At 38.1% G+C, this 23,147-nt stretch overlaps 2 protein-coding genes across 4 annotated transcripts; both read left to right on the top strand.

The window, feature by feature from the left end:
* The first annotated feature begins 416 nt into the window (after positions 1–416).
* On the top strand, positions 417–17,211 carry LOC114518094 (somatostatin receptor type 2-like). Of its 2 annotated transcripts, XM_028538011.1 has the most exons (8): positions 417–956; positions 3,865–3,955; positions 5,697–5,832; positions 7,114–7,323; positions 11,698–11,854; positions 14,558–15,154; positions 15,349–15,804; positions 16,109–17,211. In XM_028538011.1, exons 7-8 carry the CDS (start codon positions 15,386–15,388, stop codon positions 16,821–16,823), a joined length of 1,134 nt encoding a protein of 377 aa, XP_028393812.1. In that variant the 5' UTR covers positions 417–956; positions 3,865–3,955; positions 5,697–5,832; positions 7,114–7,323; positions 11,698–11,854; positions 14,558–15,154; positions 15,349–15,385; the 3' UTR covers positions 16,824–17,211. The 2 variants fall into 2 exon arrangements, with proteins under 2 accessions (XP_028393812.1, XP_028393813.1); XM_028538012.1 differs by lacking the exon at positions 5,697–5,832.
* A 504-nt stretch (positions 17,212–17,715) lies between these two features.
* On the top strand, positions 17,716–22,507 carry LOC114518201 (eukaryotic translation initiation factor 4 gamma-like). 2 transcript variants are annotated; one of them, XM_028538149.1, is made up of 11 exons: positions 17,716–17,802; positions 18,442–18,550; positions 18,627–18,665; positions 18,754–18,774; positions 19,105–19,222; positions 19,394–19,461; positions 19,809–19,857; positions 20,349–20,687; positions 20,893–21,046; positions 21,336–21,445; positions 21,814–22,507. In XM_028538149.1, exons 1-11 carry the CDS (start codon positions 17,732–17,734, stop codon positions 21,939–21,941), a joined length of 1,206 nt encoding a protein of 401 aa, XP_028393950.1. In that variant the 5' UTR covers positions 17,716–17,731; the 3' UTR covers positions 21,942–22,507. The 2 variants fall into 2 exon arrangements, with proteins under 2 accessions (XP_028393950.1, XP_028393949.1); XM_028538148.1 differs by having other exon boundaries at positions 21,790–22,507.
* The last annotated feature ends 640 nt before the right edge of the window (positions 22,508–23,147 follow it).

The raw sequence follows: 23,147 nt of genomic DNA, 5'->3' as shown, positions 1-23,147 counted from the left end.
CTTATCTATTGTGCTTTAGAGCTGTATTGATGTCTTGCATATTTAAGTGTTGCGGTTTTTTTGAGACACCCTGTATATAGTCGGGCAAATAACGAATATAAGATTATCCGTTCGTATATGTATTCCCCGCGGGCAAAGTCCCTCGGGTATGCTCTCATTTCAGGGTAATATTCATTGACATTGAGATCAATAAACCAATTATTTATTTATCTCAATGTTAATATTTCATTGAATTCCCCTGATTCCATGTCTACAGGGTGAGTCAAAAAAAAGTCCCCCTATTGAAATGAAGCCTTTGTTGATTTGAATGCATGATCAACGCAGTAGTGTGTAAATAGCATAGTTATTAGGTTGAGGCATTCAAATAAAGCGTCTTGCTTTCAATTGGGTTTATCATAATATTAAGGCAATCAGATTCTAACAAAGGCTTGATTTCAATAGAGGGGACTTTTTTCTGACTCACCCTGTATAAATGATAAATATATTATAGAGCGATACGTTCTTTCGGCTCGTCAGCACATCGATTTCCGCTTTCGTTCATGAGATGGTGAAGTATAATGCCTTTAAATTTAAAATTGCGGCTTGCGTTAAAATCAGCATGGCCTAACTCCTGCGCTCTTAATGGTATATCATCGTCTACTTTTTCCGAAATGATTTCCCTTGAACTCACTGTATAGCCGTGAATGTGTTTTTAAAAACAGTTGATGTTATGTATCCTTATCGTGAGCGATGACTATGAATGATGCATCACTCTCCAGTCTGTTGCGCATAAATTCAGGAAGGATACCCAATGGGAATCCAAGTTAAAGGAAGTCCTACGTTCATATAAAAGGTGTTATTGTGTTTTAATTGACTGCTTGTTGTAATACGACCAGGTGTTTTCCTTCTGTTTTCTTTGCTACAAGAGTGTGTCCGTGGAGTTGGCGATGTAGCTGTATGCACGAAATCATTTTTGGGTAAGTTTATTCCGCTATAGAGTGTTTGAAAATCATGTTTATTTTGATTTTTGTTCGTAATTCGGTTAATCTGCTGGTTTAGTCAAATATATGTACGCTAATGTTTGTACACTCACTCGACAAATTTCCGCATCAAGATTTGGACAGATGCATGTTGCTTAGGTTTCTCTTGTAAAAAACGTGTAGTTTCTAGTAATTTCATATGTATGGATAGATATATGGTCGATGTACAAGCCTTCAATTCAATGCATGGTATATGTCATACAGTATACTTGTCATGTACCCTTACTCGTGTTGTCATGTATAGAAACCATCCGTTATAACAAGTTCTGCCGATATGCATAGCAGCTTGACATGCTTCGCTGTTCGTAACTCTAAACACACGAATTGTAACTGACGTGTTCTGTACGCTATGTTGTCTTCGTCTTTCGATAGCTCAAAAGTCGAAGCATCGAATTTAGGTCCTATGAGACGATTTGCTGGTTATATTTACTCTGCATATATAGATGATGACGACTTCTCGTGCGTGAGTTAGCTAGCTACATCTCTTTACGCATCTCGGATAAATATTACGCGATTGTTTCACTTTGTTTTTGCTTCAAGACGAGCTGAGTTTCCTTTTATTCTCCTCGTGAACAATATTTCCTCAGAACCGCGGCTATATAACATGGTGGAACAAAACGCGAATTTTAATTTCCAAAATAATTGAAATTTTCATCCATTTACAGCGACTCGACGAATAAAATTATCATTTACACTTTAATCGCTAGTCTTTGTTCAGGTCTTCGACCATAAACTATTACAATGAAATGCTAAAGGCTCGCGTTTGACAAGTTTCTTGCTAGCTCACTCTCGTTAAACGTCAAAAATACTTCCTTCATGCATCCTGGTTCAAAAGCGGGTTTGTTGAGCTAGTTTCTCCTTGATTAATGGGGAAATTTTTTTACCATAGTCTTCTTAAAATCCTCGATAAAACTCCTCATTGCCGAAGTGATAATAATAGTATTGATTTGTCATAGATCTTAGATATAACTTCAATTATCCACTACGATAATCTATACGGTATTATATAGAATAGATGAGAATATATATGGCTTTAGTTTGATAAGTGCATCTATTATAATTCTAAGTTGATGAAGGCCTTGCTATAAACTGCCACGGCAGATGGTTTTGCCTGATGTTAAAACTCTATCATTATGAAGTCTCTAATGCATTCAACTTTGTAATGTGCGAATTACTGTGCTTAGAATTGCAATAAAATTGAGAAAAACTGTAGTTGACAATCATTCACTGATCATATGTTCCTGAGTATTATATCCAAAGAGCACGTTTAGTTCGTTATTAAAAATGTAATGTCTGTTTTGTAATGAACGCTTTGAAATGGTGGAATAAAGCCGCTATATGTAGTGGAAAATAGTTCCCATTGCCCAATCCTGTGGCCCTGGTATAACCAATACTTTCATCAATCTCGTTCCCCGAGCCCACGAGGAAACAAAGGTATAAATTTTAGGGAACGACATTGATACTTCAACTGACTGCGCTATTAAAACTCAGAGGGGATCCCAGAGTCCCCGCGCGTACTTACAAGTTACAAATCTACTAATCGTACGGGGCGTCGGCAAACTGCTGTGTTTACTATTCTATCTTCGGACGGCATACTGCGTTAAATTTATATCGGAGAAGTTGTGTATTTTACCATAATAATTAAGGCAGGGCCCAAAGGCGGTGTTGTATACACTATGCAATAGACCTTTCTTATAATGACGTCAAACGCGGAAAGTCTGATGTTACATGAAATTTGATTGGCTCCACAAAATTATCGAGCTAATTAAACTTCGTGTAAGATCAGTCTTTCCGCGCTTGACGTCATTATGAAAAAGGTCTATTTTCCTTGTAACTTGCAACTTGCAATTCCAATATTATTTTGAGGGATGTTAATTTGCAAAGAGTGTTCGAAATGCTGAGAAAACGTTAGCAGATCGTAAGAAATGTTAGCATTTCTCAACTTGCCTCAGAAGTAGAATTGCATATAATTGTATAAGTTACAAGGAAAGTTGCACAGTGTAACCGGTGCCTCAAAAACTAACGAGCTATTCCGTAACGAATATCATTGACAAAAATTTTAGTTCCATAATTATCCATACAACTGGTTATCATCATGCACATGGTAACACATAGTTTCCTCGACAATAGATTCTGAAGTACACTTCCACAAATACCCATGTGAATACCTCAACATCTATGCCATTCCTAACAACAAATGCAAACACGTTTGTGAGCAATATCTGCATGTCATGATAGTCATATGTGCTTCCGAGGGAAATAGCGAAACATTGAGGCTCGAGGGAAAACAAAACTCACTATTTCCCGAGGTAGTGTACATTAAGTGCTTTGTTATATAGGAACAAAAACATACATGTTACACAACAATTTCATTGAAAAAACCACTTTACTTTGTTATGACAAGAAGCGGGCAACGATTTTTCACTTGTTTCCCTGGCGGGAAACATTGTATTTATTTAAAGTCATGTGACTACGAATGAACCAATCACATTTAAAATACACAGCATCTATATAACAATGATAATTGTCGAACAGAACAGGAATGGTTTTTAAGCATAAAAAGCTCACCACAAATTAGGACCGTGGTTATGAACTCGGGTTTTTCATTTCGCTTTTGTAATGAGAGTTAAGGCTGAACATTAATTATTGACGTTTCTAATTAGTGCACAGGATTGACTATAATAATCAATCCTGCCTCGATGTCACATCTGTCAACATTGTCGTTTGCCTGCTACGGAGCTTCTAATAAACGGGGAAAATATTGCCATTTATTCCTACCTAAACAAACATCGCGTGTGCGTAAGCTAATAATACGTGTGACTCATATATTTATCATCTTGTTCAGCGACCGATTTTTGACGGCGAAATCTGGTGTTGAGACGAAAGAAGAAATCTGAGATTCTGAGGAAAGAAGCTGAAATATATTCAGGATTCAGGTAAGAGACTGGAAAACGGGTTTGCTGAAACAGAATTGAACCCGAGGCGCCTTTTTTATCTGACCAGATTCGTATCTGCTTTGAAAACGGACATGGATTTAATCTCGGATAGATTGGATCCTATTTTGATTAGAATCGAAATTCCTCTTAGTTGGATCGTATGCGCAATTCACTGTTAATTCTAACAATTTCAGTATTGCTGTTGGGACGCCCTCCTGCATGACCCAAAACTTGCATTAACAGCAGAGCCAAAGACAATGATGGCACATAGATTTAAAGAGCCACGCAGGTGCTCTTGGATAGTTTACTCCCATTCATTTAGTGTCTTTTTATCATAAAGATAATGATTCATTATTCCAATTGACAAGAAATCTTCAGAATACTGAGTATACAATTCGAAACTAGACGCACTTAATTTTAAAGCGAACTTTTGTATCCTAACAGTTCCATTCTAATTCCGGAAGACACATGCAAGAAACTTAATTTGTCTTCATCTCATGTGTAAGATAAATCAGTTTATCAATTGGAATATGTTCGTGAACGCATTGTGTAGTATGCTGATATACTTTCCAGTGATAAAATTATTCTTTGTTGAGTGTTCAGGTATAATTCCTCTTGTAGTCACACAACCGGCCCCTCATGTACAGTCTGAAACAACTCATCTAAACAATTTAGACCAACAGCTTTAGTACTCAAACAGTTCCCTGGCTTCCATTCAGTCGTGAACACGTGAGGTGTGGTTGATGTTATAGAATATTTCTATATACGTGCATGTGTGCAGTCTACATCGCTGATTGAGAATCAGGAAATAAGGGCAAATTTACAACCGGACTATTTTTCATCGGTGAAAATGATTTGCGACACTGATTACGACAAAATGAAAAGCAGGATTTATTTTGTGCACGAAAGTTATAGTCTGTTCGAGGTGTTCATTCACTAAGCTCATGACTGGAATAGTTTCCGAACTGATATAGTTCAAAGCTATACAATTCCAACTATCCTGTGTTGGATTAAGTTATTTTAGTCAAGGTTCTTTTCTATGGAAAATGCTTGCATAGTCGCCTCTTGTATATAACTCCACAACTAAGAGAACTATTGTGTATTCCAACCTTTTTGGCGGATTCACTGCGTCAGACCTTGCAGTCAAGGACGCAGATCATCCACACACGGCGTCGCGCATCTTTGATTTCGCTTATATTGGTCTTAATCATTCTCTCCAGACCGACATGCTAAAAAAATTAGTCTTAAGTGAATAGAAAAGCAATTACAAGTCGGCGGGTGAAAAGCTGCTGAAACCCTCATTAATCAAACTTCAAAAGATCAAATAATTACTGGCTATAATACAGCTTTACTGTTTCCCACACTTTCCTTGCCGTACGAAGCCTCTCTTTTACGCGGCAAAGTGAAAACGTTTGGATTTAATAAAATGTTTGTGTATACAAAAATTTTGCTATAATGTACACATTAACACGTCAAAAATTAAGTGCGTAGTTGTTTTAGGCCGACAAAATGATTTATGGACGTTTTGTATTTCCATAGTTCTCAGTCTGCAGTCGGTTTATTCGTACAAACTGTGCAACCATAATCTTCAAGATAAGCTGGGAATTTGATATTTGAATTCATCGCTCGCACAAAAAGTTGTTGTTCTTCTAGATTTCGAGTTTGCATTCGTCAGTTTTAAGAAATTAGATGACAAACCACAGGTCTACAAATTAAATTTATTAAATTTAACACCCTGTAGACGAGGAGAAAGGTTTTTCAATCGATCTTGAAGTTTTTAATGAAAACAAACTGTGATGTATTGGACGTGATATTTGATGGCATGTATGTTTGTTTTGCGCTGAACGGAAAGGCTTGAAAGTTGAAAGCTTTATAGCGTAAGTACAGAATGATGATGATTTTCCTCAGTTTATCTCTGATGGACGTTGATCTAGCCTACTTTGTGAATTTCACATAATCGTCATGGTATGTTTTTTTATCATCAGATTGTGCTAGCTGTTCCTAGATCAGATATATATCGTGTGATGTCATATATTCTAACCGGCTGTGCCGTCATGCAAAGTCTTCCCATACGATTAGATTTCGAAATCGGCCATTCTTGTGTTGTACATTTGTGATTCGTCCTATTTTCTGTGGCGCAAAAAAGTGATCAGCAATCGTTTGCTTTTCTTGTATTCAGAATATTTTGTCTGATGTCGAAGGAGAAAAAGGGGGGGGGGAATAATTAATCTCCGCGTGGTGTCGGGGCATCACAAAACTCGATTAAAATTCCGAAATCTTGCACCATATCGCCGTGAATTCCTTTTGACTATGTGTATTGACGATGGTATAGTCTATAAAAAAGATTTCAAGGATATAATTTCGTAAAACACATATTCATGTATATGAATATGAGCCGCAAATGGTTTTTAAATATAGAGGATCTCGCCAATAGTCAAAACGTTTTCAGTAAAACCTGTGGACGACCACGTCTTCTTGACTTCTTTGTAGCTCGACAAATTGTCAATATTTTCAGAGGTTGCTTGTCATTCAAAAATTATCTCGATGTTTGCGGTCGCGCGTGAACCACAGGAAAAACCACAAATTTTCATTTTAGTTTTGTTTGCCCTACGAATTAACGAGAAAGGAATTATCCTAGAAAGTCTCGCAGTCGGAAAGCAATCCAAGACTCTAAGTTTCCAACAGCGTTTACGGCTGGTGCATTCAAAAACCTATATAACGCATCGTATTTGCAATGCCTAAACACACATTATCCGAACTCATTTGGTTTACGTAGAAGATATACTGAAGAGTCCCACATTTAATCAAGGACAAGGTTTACTTTTGGGCAAAGTAAACAACAAATTATGGCCATAAAACTGTTGCTTTGCCAACGAAGAGGTTCGGGTGTAATAATATGGCTTCCAAGCAACCTTATTTTACCTTCCCGAATAAAAGGAGCCGCAACTTCCCTTCTTTATTGTTTTATAGAGGTGCATATGGAAACCCCGCTTGCATACGAATGTGACGTGTGATCTTAAGCGACCTGCACGGGCATACCACACAGATTTTTTGTGTTTTTATTGAGAAAGGGGCAGAAAGCAATTAACGTCCGTAATTCATATCTGATAATGACTATTGTACGATTGTTGACTTTCCCTTTGCATTTGACGTTTTAGGATCGCTGGAATAACTGCTGTGTCGCAACCGCTTCCCTTAGGAGACTTTTTACTGAAAAGACTATCGGTATAGCAGGAGAAAGGCCTTCATTTCAACACACTGGTATTAAAGAACCGACAGAGCGACGCTTGAAATTAAAAAGGACTACTAAAGTGCTTCATATCCGCCGACGTTCTTCGAAAGTTTCTAAAACTTTATCTTCGTAAACGGTGAGCCTTATATTCGTGCATGCAGCTTTATATATTAACACCAGCAGTGCTGGTGAACTTTGCCGAATTCATACGCGCAATTTATTCTGTATTCTCCATATTCGGTATTGATGTCACTTTATAGTCTGTATTGTTATTGCGCTTCGGTTTGTATATATTTTGTTTGGCGTCTCTTGAGTCTAATGCACATTAAAAGGGGATTCATCGTTTTGTGATTCCTTATCAAATCTATGCATGTATAATGCTGCTATTGTGTTTATGTGACCAACATGGATTCTCTCTTCTCTGATTCGAAGAAGAGTTGGAAGAAGAGCCTGTCTCAGAGTATAATAAAGGCTTTTGTACTCCACTCGTCGCAAAGTCAATTCACAAGCTCGCTGCGATTGTTTGCATCAAGCATTGTGATTGGACGAAATTACGAGTTTGCGAGTTTCCGCGATGAGGGGGTGAGAGCTTTTATTAAGGGTGCAACTCTCACCCACTCACCCACTCATTACAGAAACTCGCAATTCATTTTCTACTGTTGTGGCGCTTTTAAACTTCAATCAAAAAAACATCATATGGCCGTTTAATATACTTGAGATAAGACGATATTACTGTAAGGGAAGTACTTTAATGCCTTTTTTAATATGGTATAAAGAAATAATGTTAAGTACCCTGTCTTCTTGAAGTCTTGAACTGTTTACATGACAACAAAAACCGCTGGCGAGCCATCTGAGAAACTCTTATTAACTAATTGGGAGACTAGTTTTGGATATTAATTCAAAGTTGACTGCTTTTGAATTTCACCGGCTGTATTTAGATACTATTCGTCCTATCAATGAATGATTTTCGCTCACGCAAAACTACAAAAGTCGAATTATCCTGAATATACATTACACCGAGGAGAGAGCTTTTTCATGCACCATAGGTTTATAATTTTTATCAGCAAGTTAACTAAAATTATTGGCGTTAACACCACGACCAGATTAATACGCCGTTGACGTGAAGCTTGTGGAAATGTCTGGACTAAAATTTTGCCTGTTTCTCCTAAATATACCTATATTTAAAACTATCCAGTCGATACCGCGGTTGCAAACTTATACCGTTGTGTCCAAAGAAAAGGGCCTATCTTTAGGTCGGAGCTCTGAGCGGCTTGGCCCATCTGCGTCAATATGGTTATCACCCGGTCCTGCCCGGTGGTTTTTCTATCCGGCCCGTTTCGGAGGACATTTTCAAAGTGGAAACCAACCAAAGTGACACAGTTTTAAATTTAAAAAGACATCGACCTTTTCATAACCGACAAGGCTACACTGAGAATATTGTGGACATGCTTGTCATTCATTATGCGTAGGCGACACAGTGGTGCTGTGAATTGCTTTGAAAAAACTAATTATACTCCAATATTGAGCTACAAAAGTTCCGACGATGCATAGCGTTTGGAACTGCGTCGACGTGCAAAATGGCTTAAATCAATAGCATTTTCATTGAAAATTTAGTTGTTACCGTATCCAAGGCGTATTTCGAGCGTAACTTTATTACTTTTGATGGCGGGGTGAAGTATGCATGGTGTACGACCGCGGAAAACGTGGTCCGGTGGGGAAGAGCGCGGTCCATCGGGCAGGCATTGTACCTATAGGTCGGGTGATGGGTACTGTTTGAAATCTGCGCAACTTATACGTTTAACTGACTGAAAACTTTTCAGTATTTCTACGCCACCTGTTATACAGGCTTGTGCCATAATTGTTGAGATATCATTAGATCAATATAGTCCCCCTTTCCCCCCCAAAAAAAATGTTCTTCCCATCCTTATAAAAGCATCACATGTTAAACACATGTAAAAACGCAAAACGTATGCCATGTGTTAGCCGATAAAACTATCATGCGCGATGGGCATATTTTGTGTGTTATTCTACAGAAACTGATAATGCTGTCAAAAAGTGCACGTGTTAAAAACGACAAGAGAATGAATCTATTTTTTGACGAGAGCTAGTGAGTTTCCAATTCGCTAATATCCGATGCATTCGCCTTTTCGATACACCCAAGCTTTAAGATTTTGAATCGTGCGGTAAAAACTGATTTAGCCAGCTGTGATATTTCCAAGAATACGACATTTTCGGACACAAAGTTCCTATCAATTCTTATAATTACGTCAATTCTTATAAATATGTCAATTCTTATAAATACTACGAGATTCCTAATAACCCATATTAATGAGAAAGCCTTCGGTCTGATCCCATTTCTGATAATTCTTGATGCCGTCATATTTTAGACGTACGAGTGATTAATGGAAGTCTTATCAGAAGTGAGGAGGCATACTTGAGGTTACTTGCGTATCTACGATTTCCCTGTATGGGGTGGCAGGAACTAAATTAATATCAGGGGCGGAGGGCTCGAAAGGCGCCATCGTGATTGCAAAAACAAACTGCTATGCATATATGAAAGTATGAAACCAGACCAGCAGTCTTTGTCAACTTGTATCAACTTAATATGACAGTTTAATTTGGGTAAAATCAGGACTCTTTTGTTAGGAAAAGATCTACTTCGATACAACGCGGCTATATGCATGACATTGCCCATTGGTACTACATTTCTCGTGTCTCGCATAAACAGAAGTTGAAAACATGATCTATAATATGCATGAAAAAAGGCTAAACATAAACGTCACCTTTGATGGATAATATTGCAATGATGGGTTATCTTTTACATTATGACGGCAATATCAGGCCAGTAAGGTTAGTTTTTTATGGCTCAGGCCGGGTGTCAGTGATACATACAATATCGATTAGCATTAGCCAAAAAAACGGTTATGTAATTTATGTTGTTTGAATTCTTATTTTTACACATTCAACAAAATTTAACGCATGATAGATATATATCGGTTAAGTTTATAACTGGGCTGCTCCCGAGTCCTCTCTTGCCCCTCCCATTTGAGAGGCTGCCATGAATAATGAATGCTTTAAGGGATTGTTCAACAACTATGCGCGTGTATTTGGTGAAGAAGATGAAACAAATTTTCAGACTTTTGGGGATCCAAAAGGAAAAAGTGAATGAAGAAAAGTAAATTACTTTTTGTTGAAAAGACGGAGTTTCGGAGAACCCGCTCGCCTTACATAACACAACTTTATGACCGGTCCTTAACCTTTGATGCAAAAATTAGTCGTTGGGCGTCAGTCTCTTATCTGCCAGTAAACCTTTTAAAACATGCATCATTACGTGCGCAATCTTTCGTCTGACGTATAAGCTCTTTCCTTGCGGTAGATGTGTTTTCCTAATGCAGTACGAGTCGGGAAAAATTGCCGAGGCATAAAACGTGATGCGGAGATTGTGATCTACTTATTTGATTAATATAACGAACGCCAGGCGATAAAGATAGTCTTAAAAATACGGGAGTGCCAAAAAGCTATATGAAATTCCTTTTCTACGTGTTCGAACTTAGATAGAGCCCAAGCTGTTTTTATTATAAAATAACAATTTTTTTAGTTATATATATCAGTTGAGCGAACACCAAAATCCCACGCTTGGCAAAGCCGTTGGCCAGCTATTACTATACGTACATCCACTATCAAGTTATACTTCATAACACTGATGTGAAAGTTGCACACACTCGAAATATTTTCCCGCCTAAAGTGAAGTATCCTTTCCACATGAATCAGTTCAACTTGAACTTCATTTGAGATTTTTTTATCCTAGTTCTCCGTATTGTCTGATATCAAAACTTTTGTGTACAAATCAAACTAATTGTTATCTTTCCACGCACATGCAACGGAAAATTAGCGAAGAATCCACTTAAGAATGCGTCTTATCGAAATCGTTACATGCAGCCGGAAACATCGAAGGATATTAGGGTCTGACGTTTTTCCGTCACGGCTAATTCAACCGGCGTACTGAGACCCATGCCTATTTTGCGATAAACCGGTGGTTTTGACCGAAAATGGGCCTGTGTGATAAAGTAGTTTGTGCGTTTAAGCGCGTCCAAGAAATACAACTCTCCACATTTTAGTGGTCAGGCAACCTGAGAAAGCCACACCCACACCATGACGGGCCCGGCTGATCTATAAAGATCCGTAAGTTAGAGCTCCTTAGGTTGAAGAGAACCATTTGAAAGGGGTAGGGACGAGTGAAGATGTGTCAGCGCTACTTTACTTCAGTGTAAAAGGACGCTTATTAACTGTGGTTGAACACAGAAAATTGGCCTGAAGTCAACCTAGTTCCCGCATATATACGCGTCGAGGTAGAAAAACACAATGTTCACATCTGCTTGTAGTTGGCAGAGAAATGCAAACATTTTTAAAATATTATTTTGCTTCAAACGACCGGTAATTAGGAGATAACGTAAGATCTGTAGACAAGTGCTAATAGAAAAATGCTCATTATTATGTTTTCCCTCACCAGATGATGCCTTTTGAACACGAATAAAGACCTTAGCATGAAGTGAAACGATCTTGTTTCGTGCAAGAAAGGACTGGCCATCCAAGGCAGCTGAGCTTGTGGACATTTGTTGTTCTTTTTGAAATCTTCCGACAGAAAAACGACTTTTTTATCTATCAAGGTAAACTAGCAAAATATTTGTGGCATTTTGAAGGCAATGTTCGCAGACATGCAGAGTTTTTCCCGCAAATTTAGCTGCGTTTTTGAATGCGAATTGTCGGGGGAATTATTCCGAAACCGCGCGCTGTGTTTGTACTTCTTGTTCATTGTTAATGTCACCTCTGCATGCAGGGATTGGTGGTGTAGTTTAGTGTTTCGTGTTTCTGTAGGTTCATTTGCTTGCAAGACAGGAATTCTCTGTATGGGCTTCTTTGAGCAAATTTTTTCGGTTCAAAACAAAAAAGAGGGACGGAAAAACGGAAAAGTTATTACTGAACTTTGGAGGTAGAAACGTTTGAGATTCCAACAAGAGTTCAGTTTAAACATGAACATTTGTTTACAATGAGCATCGTATTATCCAGTTCATACGTATAGCCATGCAATAACCTTACGCAGGTTTTCCCTTATGTTAACGTCCTTACCACCAAGCCTCGCTAAATATCTTGATGTCTTCAATAGCTTTATCCGTGGCGTGTTTATTGTACTGCATTATTCCATAGGTAGTATAGAAACCCAAGTTGCAGCTGGTGGTAAGATTTTATTGTCAGCAAAGTTAATAAACTGCTGGATGAATGCTGCATCTTTGTCATTTTCATCTCTCAAACGAGCATAAGCCACGTATTGTATGCAATAGCATTGCTTTAAAAAATGCACGTTCCATCAGATACTTTGAACGCAGGCACCTTTCCTAAATGAAACTTTTTGAGAAAGTCGCGTCCGTCTTGCTCGTGTCTCCAAATTTAAAATTGGGCGATACAGTGACCAGCACCATTCGTCACACCAAAGTGAGGCTTGGTCGTTGAGAAAATAGCAGAAGGAAAAGCCCACGTAAGTGTTATTGCATGACGTATGTTTTGCCGAAAAAGGAGATCGTCCTCAAACCCTGTTGATTATACAATATTCAACTAAAAAGCGATTTACTATAAACTTTCAGGATTCTCTGTTTTTCACCGTTGGTTAGGCAGGATCAATATAAGGTGATCTTATTATATAGCTAGATCACCAACCTCGTACCCAGGGTTTTCCCTCTTATGACATGCGCGTATGCCCTGGGCAAACAGTTTTTCCTCCGTATGACTTACAGTTGAGCCTATATCTATATGAGATCAGAGGCGTAACTAGAACGATAATTGGGGGGGGGTTATTTATTCATATATTCAGTTCTGCCCGACGGATTCTTTTGTAAGTGCAATAGTTTACAATAGAAATCTGTCGGGCAGAACTGATATATGAATATTCCCCCCCCCGCAATTATCATTTTAGTTACGGCCCTGTATGAGGTTCCTCTTTGTTATTGTAAAATCTAATCAACACAGGTCGAGATTGCAGTTGAAAGTCATTCCGAGCATAGTAAGAAAATTTAAGTTGTGTTTAGGGCCTGTTTACATGGAGCGGGTTATCCTGGCTAGGCGAGGTAAAAACTGCATATAATGAAAGACTAATCAGGTTAAGCCAATTTTTTCAATCAGGTTGATGTCGGATGCGCTTTTTACCTCGCCTAGTCGGGAAAACTCGATCCATGTAAACAGGTCTTTAAAGTTTCTTTTCATTAGCAATATGTTAATTTAACTCCCGATGGTGTTATTCTATGGACCGTATTAACACCAATTTCGAGTTAAATTTAGTCTAAAATAACATCGATGGGGGTAAGATTAACGGTTTGTAAGTAACAGCGTATAAATAATGTTTAAATGGCTCATGATATGTTTCATCATCAGAAAAAACGTTATATTAGATAACATCCATAAACATAATTATAAATCCATGGTTCATTCGTCATCTGCTCGTTTTGATCTGTCAGAAGAAATAGCAACTGCATAATACGGCAGGAAAATCTATACTCGTCTATATCAGGGATAGCTGCCAGTTTAAATTTGTTGGTGTCATTTCGAATAAACAATATGAAATTGCCAGATCTATAATATCCAATATACTGTCGGTAAGATTATAAGTTGGTTTGTTTAGGTCAAATACGGGGAGGAGAATTGCGGAAAGGCTGGCGTTGAAATTGACCATATTTATTATATTGAGTAATCAATTTGCTCGTTGTCTGACAGTTTCTATTCCAAATATTTAGCCATCACATGTAAAACATATGCCTTCAAAATTTCAAAACATATGTCCAAACTCGCAACGCTCTGCGTGTCGATCATGCAGAAAGCTATAACGTAACGATATAGGAAACCATTTCGTTATCTTCACCAATTTGGCCATTATTCTGTGAAAGGCACTTCACTCAAGTAGTGCATGCATGTGTTGAAGAAGATATAACTACTAAGCGCCTATATATATACCTCTATGAGATGAATCAGATTAGAAATTGCTATCAAATTTAGACGTTATTCATGAAAAAGCTTTGTTGAAATGATTCACATGGACCAACAGCCATGCAAGTGACATGTTTTCGTAGGAAAGTTGTTTTTGTATGTGTGTATATGAAAGAAATTTTTATGCTTGTTTTAATGATAGAGCCTTGTCTAAATTAAAGAGGTGGCCATCAACAACGTGGCTAACTGATTGATCAAAAAAACCTGTTTGTCGTAATTTTAAAAATATTCAATTCCCGAAGAAAATATGCAGCTGCAGTTGTTCAAACTGGGATCACTATTGACACATGCGACTAAAATGTTTAAACTTTGAAAACATTTTTCATGTATCTTTTCAGGTCTTTTTAGGCCAACCTGAAATTGAAAATTGTTTACCTTATTGGACTTTGGAAGAAGCTTGAAAGACTACGGTAAATATCCGCTGGCAAATTAAAAGTGGTGCTGATAATCACGGAATTCAGAGCGGATAAAGAAGACTCCTCAGGTGATATTGGAATTTGGCGGCGGAGTGAAGCGGGAGATTACTGACCTGTCTTTCCGCTGTCGACATACACAAAATCTTGGCGAAACCATTTCTCACTTGTAAAGACAGCTCTCATCAATCGATCTCGATTGTTTAAAAACATTTTGTCGAGAAATTGTTGTTCGGCGGACTCTAATCAAAATAGCTAATATAATCAAAACATAAAATATCGACTGACTTTGCTCTCAAGACCTTATCAAGAATCTCGGGGTGCCTTGTTGAAAGATTTAAAGCTGATCTATCTTTCTACAATTTATGCTGAACGTTCTTTGAAAGATATTGTATTTATTGACAAGGACAAATCGTTATTTTAAGCTGCTTCACCGAAACATTTCAGCGCGAACCTTCTATAGTATCGTCAGCGAAGACTTGGTCTCAGATTTTGGAAGAAAATAACGGAAAACTTAAATCGGTAGGCCTATTTGGACGTCACAATACTTGATATCAAAGCATCTTAAAATCTTTTCTGTTGCATGAGAAAGTCTGATTGGCTATCGAAAACACCGGGCTGTAATTCTATCCTGTTTGACTCGATAAAAAACCCTTTAGGAAGGATCTTATTCAGTTAAATCTTATAGATATTTTCTTTTGTAAACTTTTGTAAAGATTTTATCAAGCGGTCACAAAGATCTCACCAGGAAATATGACCAACCACAATACATCTTCTTCGAGCCTGGCAACCATATTACCTCCAAGCGCAAAACCTTTCAACAACAACTCATTTACTTTTACGGAACAGTACATCTTTCCCTTCTACGCTGAAGTGTTATTCTATATAATTCAATGTGTCTTCGTGGTTTTTGGACTGTTTGGAAACGTTTTGGTTATCCTATCGGTTCATCGTAATCCCCATATGAAGAAGTCCATATCGAATCTATTTATTCAAAATTTAGCCATTGCTGACATTGGAGTTTTGCTTATATCACACACCTTTGTATTGGCGCTGGAAATCAGGAACTTTAAATGGCCTTTTGGGGAGTTTATGTGTCGGGTTATCTACCCTTTATCGGATTCCTTTTACGGTGTGTCCATCATGTGCATTGTAGCAATATCGTTTCATAGGTATGTACATACTTGTAATGCTGGTAGTTTTTGTGATGACGATGATGGTGGGTTGATGATTATGATGATTATGATGATTATGATGAATTTGATGATTATGATAATTATGATAATTATGATGATTATGATGATTATGATGATTATGATGATTATGATGATTATGATGATTATGATGATTATGATGATTATGATGATTATGATGATTATGATGATTATGATAATTATGATAATTATGATTTGATTATGTTTATTTTACTTATTTGAATCGCTCCGCGCTCCATTATCTTATTTCATATTTTTCTAGGTACCGAGGAATCGTCCACATAATGGGCTCTCAGTTATCAAGGAGCAAAGCGCGTTTCATCCTGGTAGGCGCATGGCTCATCCCTGTCATAATTATCTCTCTTCCCCTCTGGATTTACATGCGTTTAATACCGAATGTCCCATTGTGCGATGTCGCTTGGCCCGACCAGAAGAGCAATATTGCTTACCTCATAACACTCAACCTATTATTCTACGTAATACCCTTGGCCCTGATTGTATATTATTACATGCGAATACGAGTCTCCCTTAAGGCTAGTTCAGGTTTCCACAGACAAATGAGAAAGTCCTCATCCCGAAGTGCATTGCGAGGCGACCTCTCGAGGCAAATACAACGGAACGCGAAGGCACTGCGCGTGCTCACGCCCGTTGTCATCGTTTTTTTCGTGACCATGCTACCGTTCACCGCGTTTCGTCTGGCGCTGGTATTCGCGGACATGTCACGATTTCGTTACACGAGAACGCTGTTCTTTGCGTCCATCATAAGCGTACTAGGAAACAGTTCGGCGAACCCTCTGATATACACGATTGTCAGTCCGGAATTTCGGCGTTCCTTCATGCATTTCCTGGGAATCAAGAAGGGATTGAGAAGAGAAGGAACCTTTGAAAAGACGATGTTGGCACCGAAGAATACCGAGTATTTTTCAACTTTAAACGGCAAGATGGCTGGTCAAAATGGACAGGAAGGAAGCTTTTAGCGCATGCAAACCTTCGCAATACGGTTTTGCAACCTAAATGACGAATTTCTGGATCAACGGGGACCTTGGGTCGTTGAAATGACTGATATAGTATCTATATACTATACAATCTCTTCACATGTACTGATGTACAATTGGCCTATTACAGTGTCCCAATGCACTTAGTAGACGTTGGTCAGCTATGTATTTTGACACTGAAATAAAGTTTATGTATGTATGTATGTATGTATTCAGTAGTAGACGTAGTATTCTGGAAATAATTTGGATATGGAACGCTGCGCTACTTGTATTTTTCGGAAAGCTATTAAGAAATTATTGTATATTGTTATTATTGTATATCATGTAAAAACCATAAAGTTAATCGCAAACAAAGATAAAAAATATACAACCAACAGAGTTTTACTATCATAGTAAAAAGACTATATTTGGTCTATCGCTTTAGCCCAATCTGGTAGTTTGGGCTCAATCACTGGGCAGAAATTGGTGTTTATGAAGTTTCAACCCGAAATCTAATTATTGATTCGCAATTGTGCATTTCTGCATCGCTATAAAGAGGAATGCCAGTAAATGAGTTAAAATAAAAAGTTCAATTTTTCTTCTGTAAACGGATTTTGCAGGCTGCAATCTTTAGACAGCTCATCTGACAGCTGTGAGATGGCCATTTTGAGCCTTACAGTACACATATTAAGTTACTCGCCATATTAAGTCTATTTATTAAGAATTGCGGCTTACTAATAGCATGGATAGTTAAAAGACGTGATTTTATTATCCATGCTATTAACGGCTCGCCGCCTTTTATGCAAACGTTCATTTGGTACGAGAGTTTCCATCGGGTAAAGAGCACATATGTATAACATTCCTGGGGTTCAATCTCGTGTATTGAAAAAAATTAATTAAACGGTGAAAAAATGGCGACGAACTGGAATACGCAACTTCCCCCAGGCTGGGAAGCAAGATGGAGTGAAAACGAACGGAGATAGTAAGTTGAAATGTGTCTTTATTGTTTTGTTAAACTTTCAAGAATAAAATATTGCCCGTGATGTCCGTTTAACGTATTCTACATATTTGTACAATTGTCGTCTTTGTCAACATGAAATATTTGTTAAATTGTTTTATTAGTTGGACATAGAAATGTATTACGACCAGGGCAGAATTGCTCCGGGCTTTGTGTAGCTTGTGGAAGATGTTATAAAGATTAAACAAAATAACTTCCATATCCATTTACTGTTTCATTTCCAATATTCTGTAAGACTTCCTTTTACAACGTCTTTATAGTGATCGAATCATGTCGTATCTTGATCCTCTTTAAAATGGAAACAAAATAATAACTGTAATCGAGTCAACCCAAACGATTCTTATATAAATGCTGGTTTGCTATGCTTTAAATGAATATGAGCTAGTGCTTGTCTCCAAAAAAATCTTAAACATATGGAAAATCTAGGCAATTTCAAGTTTGCTGGCCCCATATTGTTATGAGGAGACTGGTGTGCACATCCGATCAGACATTGTCTTTAATGTTTATATGTCACCAAGGCAAGCAACACTTTGTCTTGCCCCTTCCCTGTTCATCCCATCCTGTAAATTTAAGCCAACAATCTATGTTTTTCTCTCTTTATAGCTATTTTGTCGATCATGCGACACATCAGACAACGTGGTATGATCCAAGGCTTGCTCCTGTGGCAAGAAATGCCTCCCCTGCAGAGCAAATTCCACTTCAAGAATTCCAAGTAAATCCCCTTGTTCATAAATATCTTTCTCTCTGTTGGTCAACCACACTTATTCTGTTTAAAATTTGTTCCTTAGCCCAGTCAACCATCAACATCTTCAACTGGCCATAAAAAGGTGAAATTTTATGTAGGAGTACATTACATAATTTTGATTAAATAGTTTTACCTTTTCTCTTATATATGTGATATTTTCAATTATACAGGAGACAAGTTTCAAATATTCGGTTAGTAAATTTTGTTTACATGTGCATGCTTGCATGTTATTTTAATGGTAAATTAGGCTAATAGACCTTTCCCCTTTTAGCTTTCAAGCATGCAATGCTTGAAGGTATCAAGCAACTTTGAGTTGCGATATCATGCTTGAAACCTAAAAGGGGAATGGTCTATTGTGAAATTGGTTCAGAGTTTATTACATCTCCTTGCTAGAGGTTTCATTACCTTCAAATTGGAATTAGGTATAAATCAGTATTAGGCCAAGTTGTAATTTCATCACAACAGATACCAACTATTTAGAGTACATGGTGATCTGATCATCATTGCATTGTCTTTTTTAGATTGAAACTGCAGCAGATGAAAGCGAGGAAGACGAGGAGTGGAGAGACACCTTGCTGCGTAGCACTCTGATGCAAAGTGACACAAAAAAACACCTTTTATTTCATGAGAAAATTAACAGTAAGATATTGTTTAACTGCATAAATTTCCTGTTTTATTCAGCAGCCATTTATACAGACTGGGATTTACAACCCCAGTTTGGCTAGACCTTAAAAGGAACCTTGTCAATGAATGTATAAAGCCATCCTCTGCTTTGGGTGTAATCTGAGATAATTTCACAAACTTTTTTAGTGAAAGAAAAATTTAAGAGGGAATTCAAAGAATTAGATGCTGCTGTTGTAGAAAACACAGTAGAACAGGTAGGATCTTGAGTGAAGCCTTCCTGGTGACTTGAGTCTGAGATTGGAACGCAGGACTGTACCTGGGCTTACAAGGCTGTAGATAAATGTTAAATGGGATAACTTATAAGGCAATATACATCAAAGTGCTCGAACATGTAGTTTAGCCCAGCAAGCCCATTTCTCAATCGAATAATATCAATTTTATGAATATTACATAATGCTATTCACCTAGGGGTGTGGCAAATCCCAATACCACCTCCAGTAAGACCCAGTGTCTGAGCTAGGTTAGTCAGGTAGAGTAATAACAGACAACCTATACTCATTGGAAGAGTACGACATATCTGGAGTTGCATATCATTTTTTAGAATGATTATGATGAGGATATCTCCCGGGCGACACTTGAATCGTTGAAAGGTATAAAGGCTGCTTTCCACTTACGCGTTTTTTATACGCACGTACACGTACGGAAAATTTTAAATGCTTTTAAATTTTTGTTATTTAACATCTGGGTCAACTAATACATACTAAAATATGCAGAAAACTAAGTTCCTTCGATTTATTCGCTTAGTTTTTTCAAAGGTAACATGTATAAGGATTTAGACTTTTACGTGCGTGTACGTGCGTATGAAAAACGCGTAAGTGGAAAACAGCCTTAAGAAGCAAATCAATTTGTCCTATACGTTTTTGTACACAATTTGCCATATTTCGCGATAATATTTTCTGACCAAACCATCTACTTTTACCAGGTTTTGGATGCTCTTTCCAGTTGTACTGATGAATTTTCCTAGTTTTGAATTTAGTTGTGCATTACTAAAGATGGAATACATCCTGCATCATTTCATCCTAAAAACACATATTGATGTGTTTTTTTTCTCTTTGTAACTGCCTATATCCCCGATTTGCAGATGCTCACGAAGAAGGAGAGCGCAGGAAAAGAGAAGAAGAGGAAAGAAAACGGAGAGAAAAAGAACGAGAGGAAAAGCGAAAGGCGGCCGAAAGGAAAAGGGAAATAGAGAAGTGGAAGAAGGAAATGAAGAAAAAGAAGGAAGCTGATGAAAAGAAAGGAGCTGCCGCGAAGGCCGAACGGGAAGCGAAGATGAGGGCCGAACGTGAAGCGACGATAAAGGCCGAACGTGAAGCGAAGATGAGGGCCGAACGTGAAGCGAAGATGAAGGCCGAGAGAGAAGCCAAGATTAAGGCGGAACGAGAAGCTGAAAGAAAACGTTCTGCGGCTGCCATGAAAAGTATGTTAACCTTTGTTTTTTAGTTTCTTGTTCGGTTGTTTTTCTCTTTGCGTTGATTTATACTCCGTCTATAGAACTTTCCTCTTTTACCCTTGAAGCGCGCAATGTTTGTGACAGTAGTTGATTATCAAAGCCAATTATTAGCAAGGTATTAAACTGTTAACGTCTATGGCTTTTTCATTTCATTTTTCCGTATGAATCACAGAAGCGACGCCGACAGCGAGTGCCACTAGGACTCCGCAAGAGACTGAAATCAGAGCGCCGCCCACCTGGAAACCGGTTTATATCTCGCCAAACAGGTTACAGTCGGTTGGACCACAAGCCTCGTTAAGAAAAGGTCCTGATCGGCGTAATCTCGTGTAAGTGGAAACAGCTATTAGTTTTTACCCCCACCCCTCCCCATAGAGGTCTAGTACGACCATATTAACCGTCGTTTTCGTCTCCTGAAAAATGATTGTTCCAACTACTTTATATATTAGGAGTATGAATAGTCTTTACGAAGAAACAAGCAATGCGAGATGTTTTTTCGTTAAAATTTTATTTAAATGAACAAAATGAACGTGAAATAAATTTTATGTGTACAGAACATTATGAATGATTTTCGTTTTGTAAACTTCCCAAAATGTGCTATTTTCATTCTTCTTGCAGTCATTATGCTACGAATGCATCAGGACCTAATCGTTCGCTAGTTTCTGGGCCTCAAATGTCCAACCGTAAGGGGCCAAGTTCGCTGGAAGGGAAGGTCTCCATTAGCAAAGGTAGGATTCTTAGGAAAGCAATATCGCTGTGAAATAATTTCATGGAATTATATCAAATCTGATACTGTTTCATGAAAACGAGGTGTCACCGGTGAGGGACTGGATCAATAATAACTCGGTGGAAGGGGTAAAGCTGGTGCCTTGAAGCTGTTGTGTTTGTAAACAAGGTTTTTAAAGTCCGGCTCAATTTTCCACACCGAATAGCCATTTTGAATGGAAAGAATTATCTTACTGCCTTGAGATATGACAACTCCGTACGCACTTCTCAAATTTCTTTCCATGCCATTCTCGTATGATAGCAAGGAATTATCTTGTTTAACTGTTTCATATATTGATTCGTTCAGGGCCCCAATCATCGCTTCGTCAAGGTCCCCAATCATCGCTTCGTCAAGGTCCCCAATCATCGCTTCGTCAGGGTCCCCAGTGTCGACTGGTACACAACCAAGAACGCTCAACATTAGCTGGACAACTATCACCGTTCGTGTATGCTGTGTGATCATAAGAAACAAACGAAGAACGAGCTAGAATTATTCGTATATATGACGGCAGAAATGATATGTGCAAATCTAACTTAATTTTAAGGACGAAACCTTGTCTGTGCCTAGAGCCCGTTTTCCACTAGGCGAATTTATTTGTGCGAAAAGATAATCAAAAGTCTCAATGAGACGACTCACGGATGCACGAATAGCCGATTAATTGTTGGCTAGTAGACTAACCAGATCAACAAGTTTTTAATACTAAGCACGCAAAGCAGGTTGGTCGAGTTAATGGCACTAAAGAATGCGAGACGGTTAGCAATGACTCCTGATACAGTGAAATACTCCTACGTGGTATCCGTGAGTCAAAAAGTAGGAAGTTAAGCGATTCCACTTTTTCGCGGCCAATATTTTTGGCAAACCAATCACATCACCGGATTTCAGATATCGCTTCGTGTTGCGCAAATAAATTCGCCTAGTGGAAAACGGGCTAAAATGACTTAAATATAATCAGTTAAATGTAACACCTAATCCATGCCTAACATAGCTAAATAAATACATCAAAGATGCCTGCGGAGGAGGCTACGCCTAGATCGCGTGATATGATTCAGTACACTTGTACCGGGTGATCATTTAGACTTCTACTGAAATTTGTGTGGTAAAGAAAAGCTTGCTAGTTTTTTCATTTCCCTTCGCGGGCCACGCGCGTTCTCCCGCAGCGTAGACCAATCAAAGCGCTTGGGGAGAGGACCGGACCGGAGGAATTGAATTTACACATGGAACTCAACTAAAAACTTACACGAAGTATTGACTTTCGCGTGCACGTGGACGCATTTTAAAGAGTCTAGACGCTAGTTTATGGTTTAATTTGCAACATGTCTGAAATACAGAAGTAACCTAGATTTGTTTTCAACCTTAGTATTTTCTCGCAATCGTTTACGAAATACCACAATCGCCGGTGAGTAGAAACTTATGTTATGTACTTCAAACCCTTCATTGTTTGAAGATGACCAGTGAACAGGGTAAAAGACTAGAAGCCTCTTCAAATAGCCTACCATTAAATGTGTTCTTATACAACCGCCTGAAATATACATGCACTTCTCGACCAGAGAAGAATTGTTGCGTTATTTGTTCGTATATTTTAACGAAATACCGGTGAAATTCAAGTGAATATTATGACATTAGACTTCTGCATCAAAAAGCGTTTGCTTCACATACGTAGCTAG

The sequence above is a fragment of the Dendronephthya gigantea genome, unplaced genomic scaffold, assembly GCF_004324835.1.
Source record: "Dendronephthya gigantea isolate DGI-Jeju-01 unplaced genomic scaffold, DenGig_1.0 000010F, whole genome shotgun sequence".
Classification (NCBI taxonomy): Eukaryota; Metazoa; Cnidaria; class Anthozoa; order Malacalcyonacea; family Nephtheidae; genus Dendronephthya; species Dendronephthya gigantea.
The sequence above is the reverse complement of the archived record's forward strand: the minus strand, read 5'-3'. Positions and strand labels throughout refer to the sequence as shown.